Source organism: Liolophura sinensis, chromosome 6, assembly GCF_032854445.1.
Source record: "Liolophura sinensis isolate JHLJ2023 chromosome 6, CUHK_Ljap_v2, whole genome shotgun sequence".
Classification (NCBI taxonomy): Eukaryota; Metazoa; Mollusca; class Polyplacophora; order Chitonida; family Chitonidae; genus Liolophura; species Liolophura sinensis.
Window position 1 is genome coordinate 45,257,503 of NC_088300.1, and position 24,159 is coordinate 45,281,661.

Here is a 24,159-nt window from a genome sequence, read left to right on the forward strand (position 1 = left end):
TTTAATGCTACAGTACACTCTACAAAATGCACTGTACATTGCAGGTGATAAACGTGATATTGTGGGTAATGCTTGATGCATTGCACTGTTCACAGTACATAAGCTTTTTTATATCATAATATTGCTATTCCTGGTATTCTACCTAATAATGTTACGGTACACTGTGCATAATGCAGTTGTTAAACGTGATAGTGTGGGTAATGCTTGATACATTACATTGTACACAGTACTATTGCTATTCCTTGTATTGTACACAGTAAGCTTTAATTTCTGTTGTGTGTAATCTATTTAACAGTTTGTCCAATTCTTTTTTTTTTAACTTTACATAGATGGTGTCTCGTACGTTAAGCATAATAATACCAGTTGGCTTACAACGAAACCATTACTTGCTTGTTCATACGCCGTGACACACCAACTAATAAAGATGGGTGTTTTTATTTCTCGTTATTGCACAATTAACTTTTGTCAAAAACCAAACCTTAGGGTTTTCTTGTTACAGCCACGTGACCAGGTGTGAACGACGTGGTCCAGGTGTCGTGAGGGGATATGTGACCGTGCACCCGAGGGGGGAGTAAGGGTGGGGGGGTCAAAGAAGTGGCCGAGGACACAGCCGGCAGGTAGATGCCGAGGTAAATGACAGCCGTCACACAGCGGTATATTTCTTATCACCTGCCCAAGTATAACAGTTCTTGGGATTTATAGCTAGACCTAACATCTTTTCAAAAGGTTTCCGCGAGGAAGTGTGACGTTGAACAAACATGGAGCGAGTGTTGTGTGTCGTTTATGCACTATTACCTTTAGTCGCCAGTGACCCGTGCCTGTCTATAACCACACAGAGTTCAAGTGGTGCTCCTCTTGACAGTGTCAAAGTAAACTGTGAGTATCTCTGCGGCTGTCTTCACTTTACACCCGTGACCCTTGTGCGTGCCCCACTGTCTCAACCCTCGATCCGTTATTCCCACCCAGCCACACAGTCACCCCGGGGCCAAGAGCCCCACAATAAGCGCGCGACACACATCACAAAGGTCACAATATATCAACACTCATTTAATTTTCATTTTACTCCATGATTTTTTTTTCTTCCTCTTTGCATTCAGTAATAATAACTTCACACCTATATGCTCCTTTACAGGCTGTATGTGAGAAAATCGCAAGCAGTATATCAAAATACTACACGGATATTGGTCTATGTAAGTATAAAATTTAAATACATGTTATCGGGTAAAACGTAAAACAGCAGGTATCTGTAGTTACAGCGTATCGATACGTAGAAACCCCAGTCTTAATCGTCACATAAACTCTTTTTATGGACCATTTGTAAATCATACTCCTATGAGGTTTCCTCCAAATGGCCTCTGTTTTTCTTTCCCGGACACCCCATTAAGGTAAGTTATCGCAGTTACAGATGTTTGTTTGACGTATCTCTGACCACTGTCAATATCTCATGTCATACATATTTAATCTAGTCTTTCAGAAGTCAACCAATCGGCGCGAACCGTCCTCCTATATCCAACTCCAGACGGAAGAGAGAATTCCCCGAGCTGGGAAACCCACAGACATTGCTGTAAGCCGTTGTAATTTATATACTGCATGTACGTTATGCGTTTCAAATTCCCACAATTTTATTAGAATAATGTTCAAAAACCTTGGTTTAGAGTAAAAGAAAGCATAAGCATAAGACATATAGTTGAGTAGGTCTGGCAGGGTGGGGATCGCATCTAGTTAGCGCAGCTGGGGCAGGAGCGGCTCCACAATACCAGCCTCGGCATCGCCCCTACGCGCCTTAACAATAGCAATTTATTTTCTTATTATTCTGCAGGAAGTTGACATAATTGTAGCGAGCTTGCGCAGAGCTGACCCAGCAATTGGCGGCAAAATCGAAAAACTTTCGTAAGCAATAACAGACTTGACAAAGTTTCCTCGCCCCCGATTGCTTTGTGGTTTTCGATGGAAAGTTGATTAACTGTCACGTTTTTGGTGATAACAATGCATCCTGTAGAACAACGTCACAGAAATCTGCAACCTGACCCGACAAAACTTGAGCCGGTGCCCAAAGTTTCTCAGAGTTGAAGTTTGAGGGGAAAGTTTTTCAAGACGTCTAAAATTGAGAAGTGATTGAAAAAAGTGGTCCATGTGTTAAAAAGACAATGGTTATCAAGAATTCTATCATTCTTTAAGCTCACATGGCCAGAAACTGATGGTTAACTGTACAGCTGACGAGAAAATCGCACACCGCCGTTAGAAATTTTTTTTTTGCGCTTTGGGTTTTCTTTGGCTTTTAAAGGCTGCGGCCATGTCTTTATTCTCTGGCCTACCTGCATCAATAGTTTATGACATTATGACGGGATAATATTTTCCAGACATAATGTTCTTTATGAGTTTCTAAGGCAGCTGCTCGACCAAACACCAAGATCAATGGCGCTCTTCTGAAGGCCTGCAAAATGTTTAACTTAAGACGAACTTTTGTGCGGTTAAACGCGCCATAGCAGCTGCTAGTCATAAATGAAACCTTTGAAAATAGATAAATAATCACTCTTACGGCTTATTATGAATAACATGGCAGAAGGCTTAGGCAAGAAACGACCGTGTGATCTAAATAACAATGTGAATGCAAGTTTTCTGCGCGTGTCTCAGTTGGTGCCTGGTTGATTTTATCACGGGACCAATGGTATTAAAGTCTGTTTAATTACAACAATCAGAAGCAATTGTAATGCAAAATGAAATTTTCTTTGTAAAAACTTAAATTAAAACATACAGTGAATAATTCACGGACGTAACTGCAGATTTGACCAATTCACGGGGCAGGTGCCGGACAGGAAAATAAACAGGTCCGCCCTTAATCAGAGGCAAGCAAATTGGAAAAGTTATAGTTTTCAATATACTCCATTAATCATATCACCGAATGTTATAGTCGGGCAATCAAGAGTAAAACGAAGGAGGCGGTGACAAACTATGTGTTCCCGTTATTCGACAGCAAGTCACCTCCTCAACTGTCGCGCAGACGGCCAACTTCAAAAAGTAATGTGAAAGGGTTTCTTGATTTTGTATCCCCAAGAAAGATATTGGCAGTATCACAAGATTCATTTTCACCATTCAGGTACAAGACAAATCAAGTTTCCATCTGCCATAATTTTTCAAAGTTTGTCGTCTGCTTTTCTTATCTCGCGCCTGGAAAGTGCCGTCATCGCCGCCATCTTTGTTTTTCGAACAGATATTTGTTTACTGTGTTCTTATATGTGTTCAGTATATATACAACGAAGTTGTCATAATTCATACTATATGTTTGAATGCAGAGAAAAAGAACCGCACTTTAAAATAAGTTGGTAAATGATCCTGCGTTGTATACCTAAAAATTCACAATGACTATGATATACATGTAAGTTATAATTTTGAAATATTTTTTCGTTTGTACAGAGATTTCCCACCCTGTTGTGAGTCCGCCGCACAAATTATTCCCTCAAACCTGTTAACTTTGTGCACAAAAGTATTGGCAGTTGAACATCAACAAAGATATAACGAAAACATGAAATTTTGCTTAAAATGTACTTTATATATACGTATATATAAAATTAAGCAAATATTTACCTAAGGTGAAACATGCAAGTAATCAATACATTAGAAAATTTAAAAAATAAAACTTAAAATAAATCAAACTGTCAAACATGTTTTTGAACTTCAGCAAGAAGTAAGTAACCTATATATGAAAATCTCTGAGACTGTTTTAATTATTTACATTTTACCATTTATATTTGACTGATGCTTCACTAGTAGGAGTTCAGTGATACCTTAACTGACAGCACACCTATCATTTTAGAGGCGGATGCACGGCACCCAAAGACACACCTAGATCGCTGCGAGGCTACCGAATCTTGTAAAATATATATCTATTTATATCGCCGAAAAATTTAGACATGTCCAGTGGTAAGAATAGAATGTTTAGCGTTTATCGCTTATCGAGTTAGTGCTGACAGTTAATCTGAAGTCAGCCTGTGCCATGACTGTACAGCTTATCAGAATCCAAAATAAACCTTTAGATTAACGCATATTTGGAGGAAACCTGGAGTATATTTGAAGACTATCATGAACTTGTTTACAACAACTGGCGTGAAAAGGCTGTTCATATACGGTTTCTTAAAATACATGTGGATATGTGAATGGGCTTGTGATTCTGAAACTGAAACCGATCAACAAATGCGGTACAAACGTCTTACATTCCGGTGACGTTAACAGAGGTATATGCACTACCACCGTTGACAAAAGATATACCTCTAACACGATGAACTCAGCCAGATCCTGTCGTCATCATCGCACTATATGCATGTTAAAATCAACAATTCTGTCTTCAGTTTCTCAGAATTGTCTCAGACTGTAGCCATATAGATTGGTTTCACATCAGTATTATGTGGCAAACGACTCAGGTGCTCAGGGGCCAATTCTTCAAAGCCCTTTCTGACTTAAGTCAGAATTTAAAAACGCTCTACGTTGGTTAGTTTTTTGATACTGGAAGTTGAAATTTGGACACATTTGTCTTAAGATAACATTGATGAGGCGCGCAAAATTTCCATTTCTAAAGCCCCAAAATAAACTTTTGTAATTCAAATTTTGACTGAAGTCAGATATGGCTTTGTGGAATCGCGCCCAGATCTCCAGTCGCTTTCTATAACTATTTGCGATACTTTAGAGAACTGATATCATCATGGTCCTAGGGGCTGTGCAAGCATCCATGTATTTGTATTCGGCTACTGGACTATCAACTATAAGACTGAAATCTGATTTGGACTGACTGCTTTTTCCTTACATATAAACTTCATTCACTATTTTTGTAACTATGTCTTTTATATTCCTTCTTTGCTTTGAGTGAGAACTGGTGTTTTCTTTGAGTGAGAACTGGCGTTTTCTTTGAGTGAGAACTGGCGTTTTCTTTGAGTGAGAACTGGCGTTTTCTCTGAGTGAGAACTGGTGTTTTCTTTGAGTGAGAACTGGCGTTTTCTTTGAGTGAGAACTGGCGTTTTCTTTGAGTGAGAACTGGCGTTTTCTTTGAGAACGAGTGTTTTAAATTCTTTTTGAAATGGGTCTTGCGATGACCGACTTTGAATATCTCTTCATAGTTTACGATTGCTAAACGAATATACACGTCAGAATTGACGCTTCGATTCCGTGTTTGGCTCTCATCATAAAGATAACTGGTTAACTATATGGTCAGAATGGAAACTGTGACTGGATGGGCATTATGTATCCAGCATCTAATGTGGATTATACCGGTGAGGCAGCAATATTGGAAGTGGCACCGGCTTACTGTACAAGACGACACATTTGTCAAATGAGCTAAGTAATTCTGAAAGCCACGTTTAACCTCAACCAAAGAAAATACTAATGTTAGTCGTAGAGCTTCAAGATATGAAGGTGTCTATAAATGGCTATGAAACATAATTTGTTGGTTAACTCTAGGCCTCTGGGCTGTGAACCTTTGTGATTCCTTCGTTCAACTTCTTTCGGGTCCTTCGTAAATATTAGCGGTCGACAACGCTCGAAGGGCAGTTTTCTGTAGTTTTATGTGAAGATTATTGCAAGCCTCCGTTTTCCACTACATTTAACTGTGCATGAATGACTTTTTGTCCAATGTGGGACTTCGCCCAAGGTCGGTGGTTTAATCCTCCCATAAATCTGGTCACCATCGTACAGAGGTGAAATATTCTTGAGGACGACTTTGAATTATTTACATATTACATGTACATATTTATCAGTTATCTTAAGTCTTAATTTATCTCTAGACTTAAGTCAAAAATTCAAACACAGCTACAATTAAATTTGTTTTCCTCTGGATTTCTACACTCATTCTTTAATGCAGAACAACGTAACGATCACAGTTTAGCTCTTTCCTCGTGCTAAGTTTGGCTTTTTTAAGAACTTTCAATTTATGACTTAGGGTACAATAAACAGGAGTAGAGACAAATGAATTAATAAGCTCTATAATATAATGCAAAAGCATAGATATTCCACACGTATCCTGGAGATGACTGTATGCGACTTCTCCGAGTATCTATGCTTTTGCATTATGCTAAGCTTATTGGTGGATCAACACGGTTTAATTGTTATAGCACTGGTGGAATGCTTTAGGAAGACGAACCTGGTCAGGCATGGGGCAATTATGAGGGCTCCTTCTGCAGTATTACAGGAAAATACAGAGAACAGATGAAGTTGGTTAAAATGTTCAATCTACAATCCGAGTTGAACCGATGCAGGACAATGCTAGCCTTACTGTGGCATCAACCCCTACCCCTCCTCCTACAGTTGGTCGTGACGTTTATTCCGATATTGTTACCCCTTGTCACTCCCAGAGGGTCGCATCGATTTAAGAAAAGGCTATAAGTTAACAATTAGTTAGCCGCTGTAAAGCCGTAGGATAGCAACAGTGGCTTTTACGTCGACCAGTCTTCCTGCACAAATAAATAGATTTCTTCTGATAACAATAGATTCTCTAAAGGCCAGTGCTGTGCCTGATGGACTGGATATTGCGAAGTGTCTAAGCCAGGAACTGGTCTCGCGGACCTGAAGGAAGACAGGACAAAGGTTCACACGGCAGACGAACACATACATATAACATACGTGGGAGAGATACATACGCTACGTCACTCCTATTAGTCTTGATGTAGAACAAAGCCGTTACTACTATTTTATTTACCTGTTGTAGATAGTGTACACAAATAACCGTTATAAATAACTGTTATTGCCATGTGACAGAGATGCTTCTAATTGGTTAGACATTCGCCGCTATAAACATTTAGCGGCACTGGAACAGCCACGCTGCAAGCAGATACAGTTGTGGTATTATGGTATATTGTTAAAAATGATGAGTTAACACTGTTTGAGAACCAAACAAATACAAACCTGATAACTTCAATGTTGATGAAACAAATTAAAGAGAATTAACAAATTAAAAAAAACAACAACAACAAATACCTTACCGTTTTCCAAATATTGTCCTTAATATTTGATCAAATGGATTCACGTATTGCCAAAACAAGCTGTGATCGTGAATATACTGTTGCGGAGGTTAGAACAAAACAGGGCCGTGTTGTTCAAAACTGGCTTAAGACTTAATACCAGATTTAACTTTAGGCCAAGTCTTTGTTGTACTTAGCTTAAAAAAATTTGTGTAACACCATATTAAATATAAACTACAACTGCTACTGTTATACTTTGACTTTGGAGATCTGTACTGGCTGCTGAGTTGGGTAAAACTTAAATATAAAATATGACTTAATAGCAGCATTGACATACGCTTTCCAACAACTTGGCCTAGATGGTTATTTACACACATCTATAGCAAGCCGTCTGCCCGAGGAGGAGCTACAAAAACATTCTTCCTTCCTGAAATAATAACAAGACAACAAACTAACAAAATAAATAGAAATGCAGTACATGGTATACATTGCTGCACAGTCGAAATTGTGGTGTAATTATACTTCTTAAAGAAGTGGCCCAATAATACTTCTTAAAGAGATGTTATTTATTGTCTAATTTAAGAGGCCTTGCTGTCTCGTGGTTGTATAGACTGTATGTAAGGGAATATTGCACTGAATTATCTACTGGCCAAAAGTCAGTCCTACAATTTCATCGTAAAGATTCGATGTTGCACAATATAATTGTTACGTCTGATTATAGGTGATGATCCATTCCATTGACTGTTTAAGTAGTTCTGTGAGACGTATCATATTTCTTGACAAGGTATCTCTTGTGGTCGTTTGTTTTCAACAAATTAACACGCCTTACTTTTTTTTTGGGGGGGGGGGGGAATATTTTTTTCTTTAACACACTCACGTTTATCTGCACGTGCATGTTAAAGTAGTGGGAATGTATATGTGCTAAAATCACTTTGTTCACCGGGCTATTTATATAAATTGAAAATTTAAAACGTCCTGTGAGTTAATGAACAATCAAATAAATAAATTAAAAAATGCATATAAATTGTATATAAAGATGCCGAATAATGAAAGTATAATGTGTTGGTATTGTGATAATGTCATTCTGCCACGGTGACTTTCTCCTTGAGACGCTGTTCTTGCTCAGTAATAAAGAGAGATGGAGACGTGGAGGGTATTTAACTCGGATGATGGGAGATGCTTTTTTGGTGTACCTGAGCATTACAGGTAGCCAACAATAACAGCGCGCGTGCCGATCTCCTGATTTATGTTGATTAATTGCCACACTGGCACATTTCATCTTATTTTTTGAACAAGGCGTTGTTTCGCCTGGCTGCGTCTGTAGCTGACCCCCGGTCAGTGTTGTCCGGTGGGGGTATTGTTGGCACCCTCCAGGCCAGCTCTTGGGTCAAATCTCCCCAGACCTCAAGACCTACCGTCAATACCATCTATTATAGCCGGATAACCGCATGGTTAGGCCCTCTCACACCCACAAACAAAACACAACCGGTGATAAAAAAAGTGATTGACCATGGTGATACTGATTCCAAGATTCTGAGTGATCGAAGCCATTGAAACTGACCCCCAAATGAACGAAAGGAGAACAAAAAACTAAACGGTTATAAATGAGCCAAGAAGTGAAATATATTCCGACTCACAGAATCGCGTTTTATCTGTACCATTAACTTTTCTCTTGTTTTCTTAGTCATGAATTTAGTGCAAGGGAAAAAATAAAATTAACCCAATATAACACAAAGCAAAAGACTAAGAAATTGCCGTGGCTGGACTGTGACCAGCTGCCGATGGTTTTGACTGGTAACGCGTTGACACTGTGGCACGTTGAGAAATAATCGATCAGGTACTTCCACGTACACCGCCTGGAAATAATTGCTTAAGGCATAAATAAAATCTTTATTCAAATGCGTAAATTTTAAATTAAAAAGAGAGACGATGTAGAATCATTTTCTTTACATAGGCGATTTTCAGATTTTGTAGCTGCTTGTGTGCTCAGTTTCCAAGTCGCATACCTGAACTAATATTGGCCTTCGGCTGGCCAAGTGATATAAAGGCAGGCACACAAAAGTACAGTCCATTAACCAAGAAAGTGGAAAATACACATGTGCTGTGTAACACACAAATCAAACAAACGCCACTTGTATGCGGCAAAGGGGGTCGAGCTAGAACATTGTGCATGAGTCAGTTTGTCAGACAATCATATTTAACCTGGTCATCTTCACTTGCTCATATACTTAGGGGCCTTCGTGACTCAGTTGGTTAGCGCGCTGGCGCAGCGTAATGACCCATGAGCCTCTCACCAATGCGATCGCTGAGACTTCGAGTCCAGCTCATGCTGACTTCCTCTCCGGCCGTACGTGGGAAGGTCTTTCAGCAACCTGCGGATGGTCGTGGGTTTCCCCGGGTTTTGCCCGGTTTCCTCCCACCATAATGCTGGCCGCCATCGTATAAGTGAAATATTCTTGAGTGCGGCGTAAATCACCAATCAAATAAATAAAGAAATATACTTAATGAATATCTTACCCATAACATCTCTGTTTTATGCACCTCCACTTAAAGCGCACGAAATACAACACCTGCCATAACATCGTACGAACTGAAATAGTCTGAAATAATAAATTCTGCATTTGTCCAAACTTCTTAATTTTTTCGTTTTATTTCACACATTCAATGTTTTCGCAATTGTGATACATGTTCTAGTTAGTCAACATCCTTCCTATTCCGATATTTTTTATTATTATTTTCTAGTTGGTTAGGACCATTTGTATTTGAACTGTACTTGTATGATACGTTTTCCCTTTTCTCTTCATGTTTGTTTTCATCTTATTGCTATTGTGTGAGATTTTTACGTTTTGTTCTGCATATTTTCCAGATCAGTTAACATCGTTCTTATGTCATGTTCATGCATTTGTCTGATATTTTCACATTTTTTCTCCATGTTTTGTTTGGTTGACATGAATTTATTTATTATTTCACTTCTTTCATATTTACATATTTTGTGCTTATTTTTGTTGATAATCTTCATGCTTTTAATCAAATTGTATGTTTCCTTAATTTCCCTTTCTGTGATTCAGAAATTTTTCACATTTTTCCATTTTCTTATTAGCCAACATCATTCTGAGTCCTAATTTCACTTGTTTGATATTTTCATCGATTTTTTTCTTCCTTTCTTTCTTGCAAAATAACCACATACCTGTAAATAACTGAAATAATAAGATTAGACTTGCAATGCAGTCCCGCGACACTCTAATATTTTAACCTGGGCCGTAATTTATGCCTTATCCAGCCATCCAAGTGAGACTAAAGATATTACATTTTTAAGGCGCCATGGAATTATCCTCGTTCTATACAAGGGTATACCCTGTTATACATTTATCCACCTTTGTCATGAGTCAGAGGCTGGGACGACCACCTCCTAGCTCTCCTCGCCTTTTGAGACATCGTACATGTGGGCTTCTGCACACCCTTAAGCTCTAGTGGTCAGCTTAACCAGTCATTCTCTCAAATTGGCTCTCGCCCTTGCCAGTCTATTGTCCAATTGACCAAACGGTCATCGTTTCAAGAGAAAGCTTTAACAAATAGTGCACAGGCGGTCAACTTAACAGAGCCGTTAATGTGACCACTTACCGCCAGCAGCCTTCGCCACACGTCCCGCAGCCTTTCCCTTTTTTCTGGTAAGTGCAAAACTTTAATACAACACCCATTAACTCAAATAAAACATAAAGCCGTATAAATAACCCTGCTTGTAAAAGACACGAATTCTGCGCAAGAACAGTAAATCAACCCTTAAGCCTGCTTTATCATTCTTCAAACGTACTGGGTACTGGCTTTGCAGTCAAAGCAAATACATTTATTTACATATATGTGTAACTGATTACATTGGTTCCTTACATTTCTTTAATTCCTTAGGCAAACCGATGTTTGCGATGACAGCTACGATGATAGTGTATAATATATCGATAGCGATAGAAATTAAGACATCAGTCATAGACTAACTTTTAATTCTTTCAAAACAAATGTTTTTGCTTTGAAATGAAGAAAGTGAGGCATAAAAAGAAACAGGTGTCTAAAGGAAACAGGTTTTATATTCTAGAAGTGGTATTTTACCTCAGTGTATTGCATGTAGCAAATAATTGATCTCTAAAGTCTATGATTTTTGTGACGCTATAGTTTTTAATTTAAGAAAAGGGTAATGAATAAAAAAAATTTGACGCTAAACTACAAGAAAAACATTCGTAGCATAGATTCGGGCCAATATATCACGGAATCGGACGAGAAAACTGACATTTAGTCACCTATAGAATAGATGTGGTCACAAAAAATTAATCGAATTTTTGGTTCCGGATTCTATCAACAAGCTGTTATGCATGTCATCTGTCTTGAGATGGATATATAAGTGTAAAACTGGCAGCAGGTATAAAGCTTTTCTTGTCTGAATTCACTAACCCTTTTTATGTCCATCATATAAAACAGTAATCTGATCACTGAACTTTGAAAATAACAATTTCATTTTCGATGAAAACATCGGTATGTTTTTGTCTCCTGCAATAACGGTTATATAACTGGCTACGATTCCATCCACCCGATGTTAGCCAATAGCCTAAGTTGAGTCACCCAATACCGTTCTGTAAACCACCAACTCCTTTAAAGTGATTGCTATATCGCTTAGCTAATGTTTCTTCTTCACTTGTATTTTAATAATGTTGTGTTTGATATGACATCGAGAACATTGCATTGAGTCAGATATTTTCTTTAAAACAAAGTTGTCCTTTTTTATTTTCTTCTTACACATGAGCTTAACCAAATGTTGATAGCTTAACTCAGTTCTTCACAATGCTGAGAGGTTTAGATGTGCAACCACGGACTTTCTCCGAGACCGCCAAGTCGCTGGCTTTTCCCCTTAATCTGGCTTCTTGATAGAGTCCCAAAGCCCGGCTCGACCATGTGCTGGTGACAGCTGAGTGTAGAAAATACCCTGGGAGCAAGCTAGAGTGCTAACACTGCATTAAAGGAAGACAGAAACTCCTGACGGTAGAGAGCTTCCCCTTCAACAACCGGCCTCAAGACACTGTCCATAATGGACGCCCGTTACTCTTAATGATTACGATATGGTGGTCATAAAAACACATTATGTTAGTAGAAAGAGTGAAAAGAGGCTGCACATCTGAGTGTGACAGGCCATTTAGCTCAAGAGAAAATTAATTAAAAACCGACATGAAAGCTAAATGTAGGCGCGATATAACCACTTTTGCCGTTGCATCTTTAACGGTGATCGCATTGCCTAATATATAGCGGAGTCCATCACTGCTTCTATTTAAGATTATCTCGGGGGCAATTTAGAAATGTTAGCACTTAATTCTCTATCCGTTTTAACAAAGTGTTATTATAAGCTTATCACAGTCCGGTACGAACTGTTCAGCAAAGCTGGTTAATAGACCCACTGGACTGACGGGGTAGCCGAAGCCGTCCGGTGTCAAGAGAACAGTTTGGTTTCTGTAAGGCCACTGGCTAATCGCCATTTGGCGGGGGCTAGTGGGCGGACCGAGGCACGCTCGAATAGCGCTCACTGAATGGTCCCTCCACGCGACAGCGCCCTCTTCCCCTGCCTACTTTTCCGCCCATCATGGAAAACACTGCCGCGCTTAGTGCCCCATCCCAATCGATAGATGTCCGCGTTAAAGCCTGATGACTGCGCCATGATTTTTATTGGCCCAACAAGTCTGTATGGCCACACATTGTTATCTAAATACTATAAACTGGTCGTCGGAAGCTGTCGTCTAATCAGTGTTGATGTCAGGCTAGTTAGGAGAGCAATGAGCGGCTAATTTCTACAGCATCCTATCACTTCCTCTCATGAATGGATGGCGCAGACGAAATACCATATATATAATTCATTGCTTCTCTAATATTTCATGAGGTGCAATTCAATGTGGATCTCCCCCAGGCTTGGAGTACATGCACCTTAACGCCGGCTAACTTTTTTGGCCATTGCAAGTTTGGTTTATTTTTCTGGTTTTTTGTTTCAACGGTGGTAAATGATGTTCCCTAACATTTTAACGCCGTCCCCTTTGTACCAGAGCATGCTCCGGAGCGCATCTGTAGGCCAGCAGCCAAGTTCTGCCTCAACGTCATTTCTCGTGGAGAATCTCTTACGGGACAGAGGGTCAGGTTTGGTGGCCCGACCCCTCCCCGGGACAGTGCCCGTGTCCAGTTCTCTCGGGCAACGTCCAGCAGACAGTCAGTCGTCGACTTCCTCCACCCCTACGAGCACGCCGTATCTGAAGTTTGGCGTTAACGCTATTCTCTCTCCAGACACGCCATCTAAAACAGGTAAGTTTGTGCAAGATTAGACAGCGATAATGTTGATATAATAATCTACATCAGTAGACTTCATAAAATTGATAACATTTTGGATAAATGTAACCTATAGGTTTACTGTCGATGATAAAACAGATTTGAGAGCTTGACGTTTTATTTATTAACGATTAACGTTTTCTCTTCAATAAAATACAGTTGCCGATAATGGCAAGTTAAACAATGTAGCGGGGAATGTTTGGCTATACACCACATGTACTGAAAAAGTGAATTTTAGTTTAATCTCGAAATATTTCAATATTCCTTTCTGGTTCTGAGCTAATATTTATTACAGTTAACAACTACCTATTTAAATATTGTGTGGCTTTACTTTTGAACTTCGGTGTTCTTATACTCTTCCGTTTTTCCATTCCAAATTCAGGTCTTAGTTTTAGTAGCCCCTCTCTGGCGTATAGCCATTCTTTGCCTGGACTCGGCACAGGTTGTGGGGGTAAGGTGTGCGGGAGTCTGTCCTCGCATGGTCTTAGTTGTGTTGGGTGTAACCCTCGTCACCAGGGTCTGTATGAAGGCCACCTCCCAACCCTCGTCAGACATCCCTACTTTTCAGGTAAGACCATGTATATATATATATATATATATATATATATATATATATATATATATATATATATATATATATATATATATATATATATATATATATATATATAACTATATCTTTCTTTCTTTGCTTCATTTGCGTGAAGCTTCGTACTCACTCGGACATTTTTCACCTATGTGCATTTGTTTATGCTGGATAACAAGAGAGCACGGAATAAACCATCGCCCTTTGACAGGTACCTGACAAACACATCGACGTTTTATAGCGTTACAGTGGTTCAGGCGGCCAAGCCTGGCTTGGAATACATTTCGTTTCGCCTGATAATAAATGTTGAAGAAGCGGTGTTTTTTAGTTGACCACGAGATTAAGTACCTATCACACTGGTTCAAAACGAGTTTCTGTCGGTAATTTAAACGAAACTGTCTTGATGAAACTCTTTGAGTCGAGACTAAGAGACTCATTTACTTGCCTATTGAATTCAGTCTTATTTTAAAAGCAATATCTTGAATGTATAGATACTCGTCTCACTATTTTTTCTTATTTTTGTAACATGCACGGTTGCATTTTGATGCTGAAACCTCTTCCGTGTATCGTATTTAATATCAAAGAAACTTCTGTAGTAAGGTTGTTATCACTCGTTAGACAACACAAATGCATATGACCCTCAGTAATTCCTGTTTTCTAGCATGACTCAGTCTGCAGGGATATTCCTGTCCGGGTATATATGGACAATGTGGCGGCCTTGCTATAGTCGATGGCTCTCGGGCTCTGTACATAACCAAACAGTACTTTATTTCGCAGAACAAGCTCGCTAATTGCGAATGCGGCCACAGCTGTATTTGACATCGTATATAGACATTGCCAACACGTGTGTTCCGTGCCCATACATGCCTATCATATATTCATAGGCGACAACAGTTGGTAATAAATATAATATCGAAATTCAATTAGTTTATGTTTCTGTAATGCAGGAAAAATATTGTCTCGCCATATACACATGTTGTCATGTAACAGGCTTTTTCCTCCGTTATGCCCTAGGTATGTTTGACTGAGGTCTGGTTATTGATTATGCACTGAGTTAGTGTATAAACCGTTATGGACTACAGATGTTTGACATATCGCACAACTTTGATCATTTTGACAGACATAAATGAAAACCAAAGCCACAGGACTGTGAATGGATTGTCATATAAAACGCATGTTGCATATACACAGCTAATAAATGTCACGTTTACCCCTTAGGCAACCAGCATATAAATATAGATTTTTCTCATAACCATAACTAAGCGGTTTTCACGTACTTCCAATGTGTAATTTATTTTATGTATGTAATAACGATGACTTGTTATCATTTCGTTTAGTTTGATTTATTCAGTGGTGCTATGGCGAGGAATAATAAGAAATACTTAACGTATGATTCAATTACGTATCTTTAATAAAATTTAGGATCTGACCAAGTCAGCTATTTCACATACTTTTGACGACCCCGTTTATGGTAGTCTACTGTTTTGTCAGTTAAAAAACAAAAATCTGCACTTTTACTTTGTGACATAAATTGCATTGGTACATGAATATCTGCACTTCACAACGTAAGCGCATGTGACAAACATCAGTCGCAAAGAATGGTCTGCGCAGATACAGCCCTCAACAGTCGTATAATTGCATGCATGCAATTATGCATGCGCAAACCCGTGCAAAAGTGTCCGTCCAGTGTCCGATTTGCATAGCCGAAATGGGCAGTATTTCCTGCAACTGGGCAACAGGTTTGGATATTTAGGTATAAATGAAAAGCGGGTATTTGGTGAATGAGGGAGAGAAGTGAGGAATAAATGTCCTGTATAAGGCCAGCTGCGTGGCACAAAGATCGCTATTGCTACATACATTGACATACAAACAGAAGAAAAAAAAAATCTCTGCCACCTTCTCTTTGGTATTGGCTGATAATATTCTCAAATAAGTTCAATATACCGTGGGTCTAATCTTTTATAATGCTTATATATTAAAGTGGTAATTTTGTCCGATTGCCTGTATTTCTCTTCTCAAAGACTTGACCCGCTTCCCAGGCCATTGAGCCTGTTGTTGGTTGTTTAGCTCGGCTGCTGGCGAAAGACTGGACGTTGTTGGAGTGGGAAGCTGCTGGCTGCCGGCCATTCACTCGAACAATCACCTGTTAGATTTGAAATTCATACAGAAGACATGGCTGCTATATAGCATCAGTATGGCGACGTAAAACCAATAAATATTAGCTTTGTATACACAAATACGGGAAGCTGGCACGAGGATAATAGCTGAATATCCATGTACTTAAGCCGTTTAACATTAGCCGCATGAATAAAGAAATTACCCATATAAGATGTGATACATACACGCTGGTTTCACGGGAAACTTGAAGAACGCATTTAGAAACACAATACCCACGATATACCAGCTTAAAACCAGTATGTATGTAGGGTAAATAATCAACTTTACCCGCTTGCCAAAACATGATGGCGGACATTTTTGGAATTTTCATGGATTTGAGTAGGTATAATGACCGTTGACCTTTCAGACCAAAGAAATAAAAAATAGTAATGAGAATACGTATCACCAGAGCTGTTGATCGATATCTTTGACTTGTGCAAATGAATTTTTTTCGGTAATTTGGAAAACAACACTAATTGACTATAGCATCGTAACACTCTTGGTTATGGTCGTTATGGACGAAATGTGGAGAGCTGCGAAAAGGTTTTAAGACACATTTAATTAGTGAAGTTGGGGGAAATGGGGGGGGGAGCTAGTATAAATGTCCACTCCAAATTCATGCTCTGTTTGTCCGTTTTGCTCAAACAGTGGACTTACGTAGAATTAAATAACTCCCCGTTGCTTTAGATAACCATTTATTGATTTCACAGAAAAACACAGGAGGTAATTGTATACACATATATAAGTAATATATATAGGCCTACATCTTCTCTTTGTTTGCAGCATCTTCACTACTGCCTATCCCTAACGCGTTCTCCTTTCTGAGCACAATGCGGGGGAAACCTAGACGAGGAATGTTAAGGAGGGCGGTCTTCTCAGACGCCCAGAGAAAGGGACTAGAGAAAATGTTTCAGAAACAGAAATACATTAGCAAACCAGACAGGAAGAAACTTGCGGGAAAGCTTGGCTTGAAGGATTCACAGGTGAGATGTGTGTTGACTTTTTTGCTTTTCCCACAGCTATATAGGCTTACTTTAGAGTGTGATGACGTTATAGTCTCAGTACAAACGGTTCCGTAGGCCATAATTTTTATTTCTATTGCTCTATTATTAAATCCATTACAGACACACTGTTTTCTCCACAAATGAAGTATAGGTTATTTGATATTTAAATCTTTACGCCTCCGTCCGTTTATTGTATGGTATGACCAAAGGACCAGAACGTTATAATCTGGGTCATAGGATCTACTATTGTCATATAAAGCGTCTGTTTAGGAATTTTTACTCATATATATTGCTGTTTTAAAACTGCATGTATGCGCTACATTCGAGTTTGACTTTCCACTAACATATCGCGAACCCTTGATGTTTATTTATTTCAAGTATCGTTTATAGTATGGGTTAAATACATTCGAAAAATTCTAATATGTGCATATAATGCCGATGGGGCAACCCGTGTGTAGAATGGTCATGTTATTAGATTCTGATATATCAGCGTTAGCCCATGTGCACTTCTATAATACTGGTCACATACCATCCGTTATCAAGGCAGGTTACGCTATAAGCAACCTTTTCCCCCTACTTCTGCTAGAATATTAAATTGATCAATGATTGTGAAAGTTTAGTTATGACGCCAGTAACATATGTTGTCTCTGTTAATGTATATAAAGATCGATAATTGATGCTCTGGTCATGAAGTAACCCTCAGGCTTGCCTTCTCCGCGGCGGCTTAGTCGCTGTGTATGCCTCATACATGTCCACAGATTAATAGGGACTACTGCGGTGGATATTCTGCTCTACAGTTATAGACAAGTCATAATCATGCAACACTCTGACCAACCATTTAAGGCTGAGACGTTTATATATGCCATTCAGGCAAAATGGTTCTGACAAAACTGTACGCCGGTATACTGAAAAATCCAGCACATTTTTGTCTTTGCTGTGTAGTTGATAGTCAAATTTTCATTTGGTTCACTCTTTTATTTATTTTCAATTTACTTATTTATCTGATTGGTGTGCAAGAAACTTTCGCTTATACACGAGGGAGATCAGATTTAGTTACATGCCTTGCACTAAGGACCGTACATGGTCACCAGAGCCCTGGAAAGAGACGGCGAGAGCGCGGTTATGTATTATATGTCATGACCTCACATCATTTTAAGTATTTCTAGACCAGCCCCGTCTAATAAATTGCAATTAACATGCCTCCTTTCTTTTAAACCTAATTCCTCTTAAGCCATGGTGCTAGGTGGCGTGTAAAATGATACTATTTGTACATTTATATGAACAGTTAAAATAAAACAGTGACTGGGGTAAATTGACAAAAGACTGCATTTCACCGGTTACGTGGGACCATTTGCCAGGTATCACACTTTGCCTGCTCTATACAGCGATAGAAAGACAAGTGTCTTTAACCATTCAGTCACGATACGCATTCAAAATTTACACAGAGAATTATTTGTCGATTAGCTATCACTACATATTAGGTAATTCGTAAGGTTGTATTTTGTTCACAGGTAAATCAGTTTAAAATTCTTTTTCTCTTGAGAATTGTTCGTACTTACAATTGCTGTACAGAAAGTTAGGACAACAAAACTTTAGACAGGAATTTAGTGGAAATCAGAATAATACTGTATGTACTGACTGATCAATTAACATTTATTTTTAGTCTTCAAAGATACGAATGGGGCCTCCGTGGCTCAGTAGGCTAGCGCGCTAGCGCAGCGTAATGACCCAGGAACCTCTCACCAATGCGGTCGCTGTGAGTTCAAGTCCAGCTCATGCGGGCTTCCTCTCCGGCCGTACGTGGGAAGGTCTGCCAGCACCCTGCGGATGGTCGTGGGTTTCCCCCGGGCTTTGCCCGGTTTCCACCCACCATAATGCTGGCCGCCGTAGTATAAGTGAAATATTCTTGAAAACGGCGTAAAACACCAATCAAATAAATAAAATAAATAAAATAAATAAATCAAAGATACGGCGTATCTGCCAATTTCATAAACCCATAAAAGGTGGACGTCTTAAGCAGTATTTCACATTTTGATTAAACATTTCTGTTACAATGTGTGTATTATAATAGATTATATATTAAATTATAAAACTTCTCATTGTAGAACCACTGATTGCTCAAACGCAAATAACATCACTTACCTTTATCACCGATTTAATGAGGATGTTTTGGCGTTAGGAAGTAGCCTAAAATACGTTGAAACAATTAACCTCTAGAAGTGTCCTTGTTTTGTACTGTCCATGATGGGACCTTTAAGTATTAAACAAACATGCTTTAGAGACATGTGTTAGTATTTATGCAGATTTGCACAACTTACACTCTTTTTCTACATGTAATCATATTCCAACACCTTCACTGTATCTTTTTGTCGGTACCATTTAAGAACTTAAGAACTGTGCATTGTATGTGCGTCACCGTTATGTCACAGCGCATGGTATTTTGTGTACTGTGTGGTAATCGATATTAAACCACCTGCGTGTGATATGTTATGAATGGCTAATCAAAGCTGAGCCTAAAGTGTGCGTGGAATAAATATGTCGTAACTCCGTCAGCATTCTGCACACTGTTGCTCACATTACATGGGATTATAATGTGCATGTGGTGTTTTAATTGTTATTAAACTCGTCCAGTTATAAGCTAAACCAGTCTCTCTTGACGTTTGTGAGACTTAACCAAAAAGAACACCAGGCGCGGTTCAGTCCCAACCTTCGAGAAGGAATTTACCTAGTCCCCCGATCCCATTGCTCGTTGGGGCCTTCATGGTGAAAGTAAAATGTCAATGGCGTTTGTATTATACGCTCCTTGAAGACCACTTATCCTCTGCCAATATAGCGTCAAACAATCTCAATACGTCATTTCATCAGCATAGCTTACGAGGTTGGCGGTTTATTCCACCGATAGAACTGACCGCCATCGTATAAGTACAAACTTCTTAAGTATTTGACAACAATAAATCAATCAATCAATCAATCAAATGAATCATTTGACCTTATAACCCGTCTCTTTTTCTCAGGTTAAAATATGGTTTCAAAACAGACGGATGAAATGGAGAAATTCCAAAGAGAGAGAACTTCTGTCCTCTGGTGGGTCACGTGAATCTACTTTGCCCAATAAAAGCAACCCAAATCCAGATTTGAGTGACGTCAGTGATGACCAGAAAGAGGCTGGAGAAGAGGGAGAGTTTGTGGCGGAGTCAGCGAGACGAGGAGATTCCCCTACACCCGAAAGCGCGCCTGCGCTGTGCGAATCGGTGGTTGAGGCGGTGCCGGAGATGTCAGAGGCGACCGGGGCGGGATCAGACAGTGAGGAAGAAATCAGCGTGTCCTGAGGATACACCAAACGACGAACACTGCAATAGCTGGCGGAGGCAGCCAGTGATCTGTGTGATCTGAGTGAGCACAAAATTCTAATCCGCGTAACATCTCGGTCACTGGAGAAAACTGTGAACTTGTACAGACATGATGGTTAATAGAACAGTGGAAATATTGACTGAGGCCTCATCCTAGAGGCACTGAAGTGCTATAAAGACATCACGAAACTTCCAGAATGGACTTCCAGAATCGTGTACATCAAAGGCCAAATTGATGCTATATATGTCCCTAGTCAGTGTACAGCTATTAACTTCCCAAGGTCTTCCAACAGTGTCCAAAACTGTACTACTGGAACGCACGCCCTCGATACTCTTCCAAGATGAGGATGTCGTGTGAGTGGACTGATTATAGATAAGTTTTCTCTAAGCAATCATTTCTTATATTAGGCGCGATATTTTACTTAAAGTGTTTCTTACAGAGAGTGATATAGGTAGATATTTTATATCTAATATGACCGGAGGTGATTGGTGATCCTGCCAGGTAATCCTGCTATGCGTCGGTTATAGGCTGAACGAATGACGGAACGCAAACATGTCCTTCTCCAGATATAGATAATAACAGTGGGTTGAGATGGAAAAGTAAAATCATGAAATGAGAAGAGGTTCAATGTTTGGGTCAAGACCATTACTATCGCGTAATCTTGACTTAATCACATCAGGTGATTTCTGACAATCCCATTCTGAGTGGAGAAAAAAAAATGATGGTAACGTGAAAACGTATATGCTCGTGTATTTATGTATAAGCTGATAGAGTTTATTGCTATCTTGTGTTTTTAAAAATTATGTCGAGAAAAGTGGAATACTTGTATGTATATATTTTTGTATAAAAAGTTATTTATTAAATAAATTATATACAATAAATAAAGTAATTCTGTTTCTACTTAACCCGCGTTCAGTGTTGCTTTTCTCTTTATTCTCTGTATAGTCAGTCTCTGAATAATCTCAGATTTAGAACACTTCAAAGTTTCCGAAGCAAATTCCACAAGATGACGGACATCCCCAAAATAGACACTGCCAGATGAGTGCTCTTATACAACTAGCAAATATTTACGCTTGTGTAAGCGGAGAATTCTCGAAACAGACATACATTGTAAGCGGAGTGCAGCGCTCTATAGGAGACACATGCACGTGTTGCATATCTGGTGGTGGACATATACATTGCAAGCGGAGTCATTTATTAAATCCATTTGTTCTGGGCACATATTGCAAACAAAGGTTTTTCATAATAGACATAAATGTACGTTGCACGTGCAGAGCTCTCGCAGTAGACATACAGTACATTGCAGGTGGAGAGATATGGTTATATTTCTTCATTCACCTGTTTGAGTGGTTGATCTGTTCATTTCCTTGTTTGGGTTTACCCGCACTGAAAACTTCTTTCATGATAATGGTCATTTTTATGGCTGATGGAAACAGGAGTGCCGTAAAATGGTAAACCACAGATATTTGGCAAGTTACTGACGAACTTTTCCACATGCATGTTTAGCACAGATGAGCACACCATAATGGTGGAAGACAAGTGGTTAGGCTGCACGAATGAGAGTCATCCACTGGTTATTATTATCAAGGCCTTACGAGAACTAAGAGCGGGGTAATGCACAAATTCCTTGTCCATGTCTTGGCTTTGAACCCTTACCCCGTATGTCCTTCTGATTCAGACAAGGGCCTTTCATCACTCGACCCCCGGGCTCTACCCGGTTTCCTCCCACCATATTGCTGACCGCCGTCGTAAAAGTGAAATATTCCCTAAGTACGGCGTAAAACACCAATGAAATAAATAAATTAATTAATTAAGCCCCCCCACCCCCACCCCCGCCCCGCTCGCATTCTCTATTTAATTAATGTTATACGCTATAATCAAGAATGTCTCATGTGTGGCGGACAGGAATGTTGATGGTGAACCTCACTACCTCACAGCACCTCACTACCTATATATATGCACCTGTATTTCGGGCCTTAATGTATTTCAGTTGAAATACAAAAAGCTTGCAAAGCGCATCCACTTTATAATAAGAATATACTTGAATTTGCAATGCAAAGTGTTATTTACAACTTTTCTGATGCATACCAGTATAATTATGCTGATAGATACAAACTACAAAAGATTCATCCATAGAATTGCCGTCACCATACACCTTTTTTCGGCGTCAGCAGTTCGAATATAATATGCACATATATACATCTATATTATCACCGTTCACTTCTGAAAAGCCAGTAACACCGCTCTTTCTATATCAAGGCTATAGATATAAATGAAAAAGAAAATAATATCCTCCCTGGTTTATCAGCCTGAAGTATTCGCCTTGCTGCATGGCACAAGGTGACGCGTTCGAATCCAGCTCTGGATACAGGAGGTGAACTGCCGTATCTGGCGAAGATCGGTGTTTCGTCGGGGGATTTTGCCAGTTTTCCTCCCCCTACAAACCTGAGCTCCGTCGTGCCATGTGTTGATCAAGACACCGCCTCAGAAAAATCTTGAATGTGTACCTTACTTAAAAACAAAATAGGCACAGAATATAGGCCTATATCAAAATTAATGAATAACGGAGTGGTTAATACGACTGTAGCAATGAAGCCGTTAGCGAAGAAAACACGGAGTAATTCGATATCTTAATAAAATCAAAACAAATGATAACGATGAGAATCAGCATCATCATATGTTAACAAAATAACCACATTTGATCTGTAGAGATATAGATAATATTATAAAGTGATAGATAGATATTTAAAATGACAATAGGCCTATATACTTCGATTTATTGGCCTAATGATATGAATACAAAAACATGCCCAAATCGGATAAATTTCACCTGGGGCATTATCATCTCAGCAGACCTGTTCACTCATGCATTGCGAGCATTGTGTGCATTGCGTGCATTGCATGTAATTGTGTCCTCTTTTACCAGGAAAAAAATGATGTATGTTAGTGTCACAATATGTTAATTGTCATGATAGCCAATCATGAGATTTATTTATTTATTTGATTGGTGTTTTGCGCCGTATTCAAGCCCATCAGAAGACTATTACTGAATAACTGCCTACAAACTATATGGCAAGAATTTAGAATTATTTAAATTATATATTTATTTGTATATATTATCAATACCTAGACTTCTAAATGCATCATTTATTTTTTTGGCGAACGGAGGCTGTAAACCAAAATTAATTTATTCATTTGGTTGTTCCTCAACGCTATAGTCGATGGGGTTTCACTTATATAACTGAATAAACTGCATGTGTACGAGTGGTAGGCCTACACAGTATTCTCGCAACATTCCACATCCACATAATTTTGTTAACTAGCGGTACAAATTTTATAATTTAATTGTGTAACTCATCCGTGGGCAATGACATGTGTATCAACGGTGTATGTGGACCACTTCGGTGGCCCAATGGTTAGAGCTTTTGTCTCGAAGTCAGGAGACTTGAGATCAACCCACGTCAGTCCATACCAAAGACTTCAAAAATGGCATTTCGGTGGTACGCAAATTTACCTGTTCACATTCGTTTTTAAAGAGTAATGGCGGCACGTTTTATAGCTGGAAGAAACCAGAGTACTCAGAGTAAACCATTCACCTTTGACAAGTTACTGGCAAACTTTTCAACGTTTGACGTATACTTATTGTTGGCGGCATACGTAGATCGTCTCCAGCGAACTTAACTGCAGACAGCACGGGAGAGATCGCCTTTTGTTTCTAATTAATGTCCCTGAAACAATGCAAAGAGAAGAATCCTGCAAATGCCCTACA

General features: G+C 39.2%; 1 protein-coding gene across 1 annotated transcript; it reads left to right on the plus strand.

Moving 5' to 3' along the window:
- Positions 1-12,671: 12,671 nt before the first annotated feature.
- LOC135467253 (homeobox protein DBX1-like) lies at positions 12,672-21,194 on the plus strand. The gene is made up of 4 exons (XM_064745018.1): positions 12,672-13,268; positions 13,675-13,860; positions 16,819-17,018; positions 20,054-21,194. The coding sequence occupies exons 1-4, from the start codon at positions 12,974-12,976 to the stop codon at positions 20,366-20,368; spliced, it is 996 nt and encodes a 331-aa protein (XP_064601088.1). The 5' UTR covers positions 12,672-12,973; the 3' UTR covers positions 20,369-21,194.
- Positions 21,195-24,159: the final 2,965 nt, after the last annotated feature.